Source organism: Tarenaya hassleriana, unplaced genomic scaffold, assembly GCF_000463585.1.
Source record: "Tarenaya hassleriana unplaced genomic scaffold, ASM46358v1 Cleome45, whole genome shotgun sequence".
Classification (NCBI taxonomy): domain Eukaryota; kingdom Viridiplantae; phylum Streptophyta; class Magnoliopsida; order Brassicales; family Cleomaceae; genus Tarenaya; species Tarenaya hassleriana.
In genome coordinates this window covers 259,646-268,670 of record NW_010967219.1, presented here as the reverse complement: position 1 = coordinate 268,670, position 9,025 = coordinate 259,646, and the positions used below count along the sequence as shown (strand labels likewise).

The following is a 9,025-nucleotide window of genomic DNA, read 5'->3' as shown; positions in this document are numbered from 1 at the left end:
TTTGACGTATTCAAAGCACGCAACTCCTCATGTTGGATTCCGTAGATATCTCAGGTCTTAGGATCCAATCATGGAACCGCCATATGATATTCAAGTCATGACGCTAGTCCATGTGACAATCCCATGCGGGTCATTCCACTATTCCGTTGTCCAACGAATACCTATGATTGTGATCGTATCCAATACCTATGATCATCTATATGATCATCAATCACACATCATACTAGTCTTGGTATATCATCATTCCCACAATGATACACGATTAGGGAGTTTAGTATTGTTCATAACAATACATGGATTTCATAACACATAAGTATGCATAATATGTAATGAATAAAACACTCATCCATCCATAAATAGACCGAAAGTGTCAATACATCAAATGCATCTAAACAAAGCTCGCATAACAGTACATCAAAGAGCACTAAGCCAAGAATATGAGTGTAAGAAAAGAATGAAAAGAGTTTACCATAACCACCACCAAAAGATCGATGAACAGAATCTCCTTGGTTATAGATGTTAAATTGGGTTGGGTTAAGTGGGTTACCCAACACAACCCAATTATTATTGTATTTGGGTTATTTTTTTTATTTTGTCAATCCATGAGTTTAATGAATTAATCCAAATAATCCAAATAATCCATTAACATTTTATTTTTTATTCATTCGTTAGTTTTGATGGAATAATATACTAAAAATTTATTTATAAATAGAGTTAATATATATTTATATTTTAAAATTAAAATTGAATTAATTCGAACAAAAATAATATATATTTAAATTCAATTCAAAATAGGATATAAAAAAATTATTTAAAAATAAAAAATCGAATTCAAACCAAAATTAAAAATAATGGAAAAATTAATTTTTTTTAAAAGCGAGAATTTTATAATAAAAATTGATTAGGATCGAAATAAATCAAACGGATTGATTCGATCCAAATAGAAATGAATTCATTCAAATCGAATTCAGATCGAATGAAATATACAGATCAAATCGAAATGAAACATATAGATGTATTCGATTCAAATTGAATTCGACTCAAAACGAATTGATTCGAATCGAATTTGAATCGATGCAAATCAAAATGGATCAATTCAATCTGAATCGATCGAATCAATCGATACGAATCAAAATGAATTAAATTTGAATCTTTTTATTTATTTATATGATTTTTTATATTTTATGGATATTGATATTACATAATTTAATTGAATATTTATATATTTTTTGGATGATTTTTGGTATAGTTAAAAAATTGTAATTTTAAAATATTAAACTGTGTATATGAAAATACTTTTCAATATTTTAAAATTAAAAAAATATGAATTCTTAAAATAAAAAATAAGATGATAATTTAATTGATCATTTTTAGGATAAATTTAGAGTATTAAAGTGACTAAATGGGTTTATTGGATTGGAATGAGTTTTATAAATTTATCCAACCCATTTAATTATTATATTAGATTAAACTAAACCCAATCCAACAAATTATTGGACCCAAATGGGTTGTACCCAAGTGGGTTAGGTTATCCAAATTGACATTATTACCCATGGTGAGTTAATTAGTACGACGCTCGTAACTCGTATCCCGTAATATGAGTTACATCACATGGACAATTAAAAAAAATACAATTCCAAATTTTTTTGGGAATTTAAAACTTTTCTTTTTCAGAGTTAGGGAAAGGAAAACATTAATACATACATATATGATACATTATTCGAGTTATAATTATATATAGACAAGTAATAGCGATAACATTATTACAAACCGTAAAAGTCTACCATCGATATGACACAAAACCGTTTCCCACAAAAATAAGTGTATCATAAGCAGTAATTATACATGATCGGTAAGTGATAAGCTGTCCAGGTCTCCTATGTCCGATCCGCAACTACTACTACTCCCAACCTAAAACGTTGTGTAACAATGTCCTAAACTAATTGCTTAGAGAGTGAACTCGGACGTAACCCAGAGTTCTAGCTCTCATGGAGTCAGGAAAAGCAATACATAGATAGATATTAATAATCTAATAAATCAATCAAAACATGGAATCACATGAATAATATAAGCAATCACAATCAAGTCCGTGCGACAAGTCACATGACGTAATTCGTCAAATCATCTCTACACGCCTCATGCGTAGGTCATATACTCTCCATGTGCATAGCACAACCACCTCTCTCCTCGGAATCCATCCCTACCACAATCAACCGGATCCGGCATAGTCATGTTTTTCTTCGTCCAAACACATCATCCCACCCTAGCATCGATGTTACCTCTCAATACTAGGCGTGTCATCTCGCTCCGATATTGATGTCATCTTTCAATACCAGAGTTCACCAGACGTCGGCTCCAACCGATGCCATCGACTATAACAGGAGAGTCAGTCGCTGCAACTCCCCCTCGTCGACCATCGACCACAGAAATACTTGTCAGGTTCGTACCCGAACCTGGCAGAGTAAGTCCGTACCACCTCCTCGGGAGACTCAGATCTACCCGAATCTCAGGTATGTGTAATGCCTCATCTTTGGGAGGATCGCTCTATCCCGAAATCCACTCCGTCGCTAGCGAAAACGTTGGCACTGTTACAAAGAAACGTATTTTCCCCGTCACGCAATAGTACCGACTATAATCGGGCTATCTACGCAAGTCAACGGATGCTCATATCCGTCCTAACGTTCGGACGTTGGCGCGATTATATCATCGCCTCAATCACAAGCATATCCCATATGAGTGGCATCCGATCCGGATCGAATGTTTCATGGATGGGACGCAATCTCGCACTCATCATATGGTGCAGGTTCTTAATTCCTAAACACTCTTTTATTACTTGGTTGTTTTACTCTTAACCGGCAGTTTGGGTATTCAAACGGATCTAGTCTGCATTTATTGCGGGATTGATAATGAGAGCAGGGATCATCTTTTCTTCCAGTGCTCTGCAGTACAGGACTTGTGTCGAACAGTTCTGGGCAGGTGGGGAAGTCTTCCACCTTCTCTGACTTGGGAGTCCATTCAAATGTGGCTTTTAAGAAACTGGACATGCAGAGATATGCAATGGGGAGCGATTATTAGTTGGCAGATCTACATCTACTCTATATGGAGGGAAAGAAATGATAAGATACATACTTCCACTTACAAGGATGTTGCAGCCATACTCAAGATTGTGGACAAAACATTCAGGATGAGGATGGCGGGAATACGCCAAACACACCCGGGCGTAGCAAGTCAACTCCTCCAAAGATGGTTTGGAGGGAACAATTTCTGACTCATTATGTTCAGGAGTCACGGAATTTTCATGGGTTTCTTTAATTGATAGTCAATTTTTATTGCATCAACCTTCCGATGTAATTCAGGGTACCACTGAGAGTGAGAACAATTTTTTTTGTAAAATTTTAGGAAATCAAAACAAACAACCTTTAACAGAAAAAAAAGATCGTATGATATTTATCAATTAGAACCCTAGAGTTTTTAGGGTTTTCATTTCATACCCTTTATTGTTAAATAAGAATTTTATAGAAAGTTCGCTGTGACATTTTCATGTATGCAAGAAAATGTTAAAAAGTAAAAACAATAATAATATATTAGAGGAAATCGCCAAAAAAACTCTGTACTTTTTTCAGGTCAACGAAAAAACCCTATACTTTTTTGTTTACCAATTAAATCCTGTACTTGGTGTAATTAACCTATAAAACTCTGAACTTTTTAAAAATTCACCAAAACCCTCCACGTCTGCCAACTCAAACAAAAACAATGATGTGGCAATTACATGACTTCCACATCATAGCCACATCATTATAATTATGCCACATCATCATTTCAAATAAAATTTAAATTAAATAATTTATTTAAATTAATATATATACATACAAATTCACACACACATATATATATATATTAAATATAAAATTACTAATAACTAATAAAATACATATAAACATATCTATAATATATATATATATATATTATAAAATATAATATATATATATATATATATATATATGTGTGAATTTGTATGTATATATATTAATTTAAACAAATTATTTAATTTAAATTTTATTTGAAACGATGATGTGGTATAATTATGATGATGTGGCTATGACGTGGAAGTCATGTCATTGTCATATCATTGTTTTTGTTTGAGTTGGCAGACGCGGGTTTTTTGGTGAATTTTTAAAAAGTTCGGAATTTTATTGGTTAATTACACCAAGTACAGGGTTTAATTGGTAAGCAAAAAAGTATAGGATTTTTTCGTTGACCTGAGAAGAGTACAGAGTTTTTTGTTAATGAGATTATGATAATAAAGTGTAGAGAGATGTTCATTATATTTTTCTACACAAAAAAACAAAGAGATATTCATTATATTTTTCTACACGTTTGCTTTTGAAGTGAACTAACTCGTTTGTTTTGTAAACTAAGCGGCGAGTTCACTCATACACTTTTTTACTCATGCACTTTTTTTTTACACAATAGATCAATTATGTGGACCCATACTCAACCCTAGTATGAAGAAATGTAAATTGTTGCAATTTATTAATAAATAATCATTGAGCTAAAATCCAATTCGCGAGGAACTTTTCTACAGGCTTTCTGGTCCTTCATTTGGCTTCCGAGCAAAGGTAACCTCATGTATTAATTGTATAATTTAATAAAACTTTTTATAAATTATAATACACGGATATATATATATATAAAACTTAAAATTGCATAAATATTTCAATACAAAACTTAGAATTGCATAAAGTGGATATGGCAGTAATTAATCCAACGGACCTCTACAATTGGAAGTATTTCATATCGACATTTCACTCATATTAATTTCTGCAGGCAAAATCTAGCTATGATTGGAGGTTTATCCAAATATATATGTATACGTATAGAGAATTTTTCTGTATATACATTTAGGATATTAATAATAAGCTAGAGGAAAATTTATAATTTTATGTTGCAAAATATAATTTACTTGCTTGAAAAAATGATACTTTTAGAAAATTTATATTTTTTAAGCATTGTCGGTTAAAAATATATCATAAATATATCACATAAAAAATTGTGTTTGTCGGCTTCTATGCATCCATGTGCAATTTCTGTTTAGTTATGTAAAATAGAACCAACCCAAATAACCAAATAAAAAAATAGAATGATGTAGTTTTACAAAGTTAAAATAACTAAATCTAAAAATAAAAATTATGACTGAAATCCGTGATGTCGAAAACTTTTATGATTAAACCTTTTTTTTTTATAATCGAAAATTTATCATATTTATTTTATCTAACTATATTTTTCAGAAAAATAGAAAAGTCCGATTGAATGCGCCTCAAATTTGTGTAAAATTGCTTTTATAAATGGGTATATACCATATATCATCAAAATAATTTCTGATATTTTATAATTACTTCCACTTCAAGAAACCATGTTCACACTGATTGACTTGTCAAATCCCATGTGAGATGACAGATAAGGTTCATTTAATCGGGACTTGTTATATCTATATCCTATTATATATGTTTAACATAATTTTAATATTAAGAAATTAAATTTTTTTAGAACCTAAATGACATTCAAATGGCTTGTTATATTGAATTTGAATCGTTATAATTTCAATATATAAAAAACGGTTAGAAGGTTGAAAGTGTAAAGGGCTACGAAAGTGTGTATATATATATATATATATATATTAAGTTAAGAAAGCTATAAGATAGCACAAAGGATATCTGTTTAATTTTTAAAAAAATATTATCAAATTCACATTATCTAAAGATATTATTATTATATGGATAGTAAATAAACTGCCTAGGTACAAAAGAAATATTGCTAATCTAAAAGATAATAGCATTTATCGGATTTGTTCCAAATACAATTCATATATTCAAGTTATATTGAGTTGATCATTCAAACCATATTTTAAATTTGTTTCTCTGTGGTTACTGAAACTTTCTAACCCACAAATTTTTTTTTAAAAAAAAGTAGTTTCAAGATAATAAATTTAAATTTTTGTACAAAAATTATCTAATATTCTAAGAACCGTAAAACTCAAAAATAAATTAATGAATCATAACATCAACAGGTGACAGAATCTAATAAGTTACCTATTAGCTTTCACTCTAGTATTTTTGTGGCCTTCTAGATTTTGATTTTTTTTTTATGAAATCTAAACATTGTTGGATTTGGATCTAACAATAATAGAGAAGTTTTATTTGGGTGTAGTATAAAACAATTTAAAAGCTTTAAAAAATTCTTTTCTGTAAAGATGTAATTAGTTAGAAACTAAAAAAATTCAAAAGATTTTTTTTTATTATTATAGTTTGGGATAAAAGTGATATCCCCTTTTGAAGAGATCGGTCTATCATGTAACTTAGACATCCAAAAAGGCTTTCTATCAATTAATTAATTGATTGATTAAGTCATCTTAATCATCTATATAAACCCTCATCCTTTGAATGAGCAAATCACCAAATTCAAATACCCAAAACATCAAAATATATATAGATATACACACACACACTTCACGATGGACAAACACGCGAAAGTTGAGATTCTTTCACTCATACTGCTCGCATCACTGGCCATATCATTGGCGACACCTCCGGGCATTGCCAAGAACCCTAGCCATGCAACATGCAAGATCAAGAAGTACAAACACTGTTACAACTTGGAACATGTTTGCCCCAAGTTTTGTCCCGACTCTTGCACCGTCCATTGTGCTTCCTGCAAACCCATCTGCGCCGACGGCTCCACTCCTCCTCCCTCCGAGGGTGATGCCGGTTCAAACGACGAGCCGTCTCCTCCGGGAGATGATGGAAACGGTTCGCATGGTGACTCGAATCCGCCATCGCCGTATACACCTCCGGTTACGCCTCCGACGTCACCTCCTCCTCCTCCAACTCCCGCTTCACCTCTTCCTCCTCCAACTCCCGCTTCACCTCTTCCTCCATATTCTCCTACTCCTCCTTCTCCAACTCCTCCGTCATTTCCTCCTGTTTCACCTATTCCTCCATCTTCCCCTCCATCTCCTCCATCTCCATCCTCTCCTTCACCTTCTACTCCCGCCCCATCGTCCTCTCCTATGCCTCCGTCGCCCGTTCCGCCATCTTCGCCAACCCCGCCTTCTTCTCCTGCACCGTCCTCTCCTCCATCTGATGACGGTGAAGCAGCGGGAGTAAGGAGGGTAAGGTGTAAGGATAAGGCTTACCCTCATTGTTACGGTGTGGAATACGCTTGCCCTAAGGCCTGTCCTGATGGTTGCGAATTTGACTGTAAAACTTGCAAGACCATTTGCAGTAAGTCCATTAATGTCATATGTTTTAGCATTTGTAATTTCCATTCCCATTTACATCCGTATATGTCTAATGACTTTTTTACTGATTTGGACGCTTTTAACAGAATGTGACAGACCAGGATCAGTGTGCCAAGACCCACGTTTCATTGGTGGCGACGGCCTAACCTTCTACTTCCATGGCAAGAAAGACAGCGACTTCTGTCTGATCTCTGACCCTAACCTCCACATCAACGCCCACTTCATCGGAAAGCGCAATCCCGGCATGAAACGTGACTTCACTTGGGTCCAATCCATCGCCGTCCTCTTTGGTAAGCACCAACTCTATGTCGGAGCCCTCAAGACCGCCACATGGGACGACTCCATCGATCGAATCTCTGTCTCATTCGACGGCAAAGACATCTCACTTCCACTGTTGGATGGCGCCGCGTGGACTTCTCGTGGTGTGAACCCTTCGGTTTCAGTCAAACGTGTGAACAGCGACACTAACAACATCGAGGTAATGAAAACATTTCGCTCTTTAGCAAATAGTTTACTTGAAAATTCATTATATTTGTATTTGTACCCGAAGGTTTCGGTATCAAATTTGATACCCGAGGATTTTGAGTACAATAACTACGGGTACACGATAAATTGATCGATTATTCGTGATATCGGAATTTGAAAGTTATATTAAAAAGAAAAACTATAACAAAAATCTAATATCTTAACTCATATCCGAAGATAAAAGGGTAGATATTAAAAACATATATGATTTGAACATCTTTTTTAAGGGTAAACATTATGATCAATAGTCCGATCGATCATTTGATTTGTATCCTTTCAGGTAGTAGTCGAGGGTGTACTCAAGACCACGGCAAGAGTGGTGCCAATTACTGCGGAGGATTCAAGAATCCACGGCTACAACGTGACGGAAGACGACTGCCTCGCTCACCTCGACTTAGGCTTCAAGTTCTATGGTCTCAGCGACGATGTGGACGGCGTGTTGGGACGAACATATAGGCCTAACTACGTCAGCCGAGTCAAGATAGGAGCATCAATGTCTGTGATGGGTGGAGACCGAGAATTCTCCTCCTCGGGACTGTTCGTCACCGACTGCTCTGTTGCGCGGTTCACACGGGGCGTCAGCGGCGGCCGGAGCACGATGGATCTGCCGGGGATGAGCTGCGCAAGTGGACTTGGTGGAAAAGGAGTGGTTTGCAAGAGATAGATGGCTTTGTTTGCTTTGGCTTACATTTGGTCACCAAAAAACCAATTCACTACTTCATTAGTAATTATAAAATGGATGAGAATAATATATGTTTTAAGTAATAAAGATTAAGATGAGTTGTTTTCTTGATTAAAATGTTACTAGAGGAAACATAACTCCGTATTTTGTAAAAGCTAATAATAATACAGATTGAGCCTTTGAAGATGTTTAACGTTGGTAATGACGTTTATTTTTCTTTAAATTTTAAGTAATTTAGTTTTATTTTCTCCTATATATAATAGTAATTAAGGTATGCTTATTACAAATTTGGGAGTTGAAAATAATGTTATGAAAATAGTTAAATTATGGTTATTGCATATTCTGTCATGGAATTCTATCTTTTGGTTCTAATGTTAAGTGAAAAACTAAATATCATTAAGAACTTAAAATTGGTTTAGATACTCTATGATAATCTATGATATGATAAACCCATACATGTATTGATTCATTTGTTGAATATGTTATATTTTCATTATATAATTTTATATTTGTTAAATATA

General features: G+C 33.8%; 1 protein-coding gene across 1 annotated transcript; it reads left to right on the top strand.

The window, feature by feature from the left end:
* The first annotated feature begins 6,473 nt into the window (after positions 1 to 6,473).
* On the top strand, positions 6,474 to 8,662 carry LOC104825374 (COPII coat assembly protein SEC16). The gene is made up of 3 exons (XM_010557697.1): positions 6,474 to 7,280; positions 7,384 to 7,775; positions 8,103 to 8,662. The coding sequence occupies exons 1-3, from the start codon at positions 6,512 to 6,514 to the stop codon at positions 8,484 to 8,486; spliced, it is 1,545 nt and encodes a 514-aa protein (XP_010555999.1). The 5' UTR covers positions 6,474 to 6,511; the 3' UTR covers positions 8,487 to 8,662.
* The last annotated feature ends 363 nt before the right edge of the window (positions 8,663 to 9,025 follow it).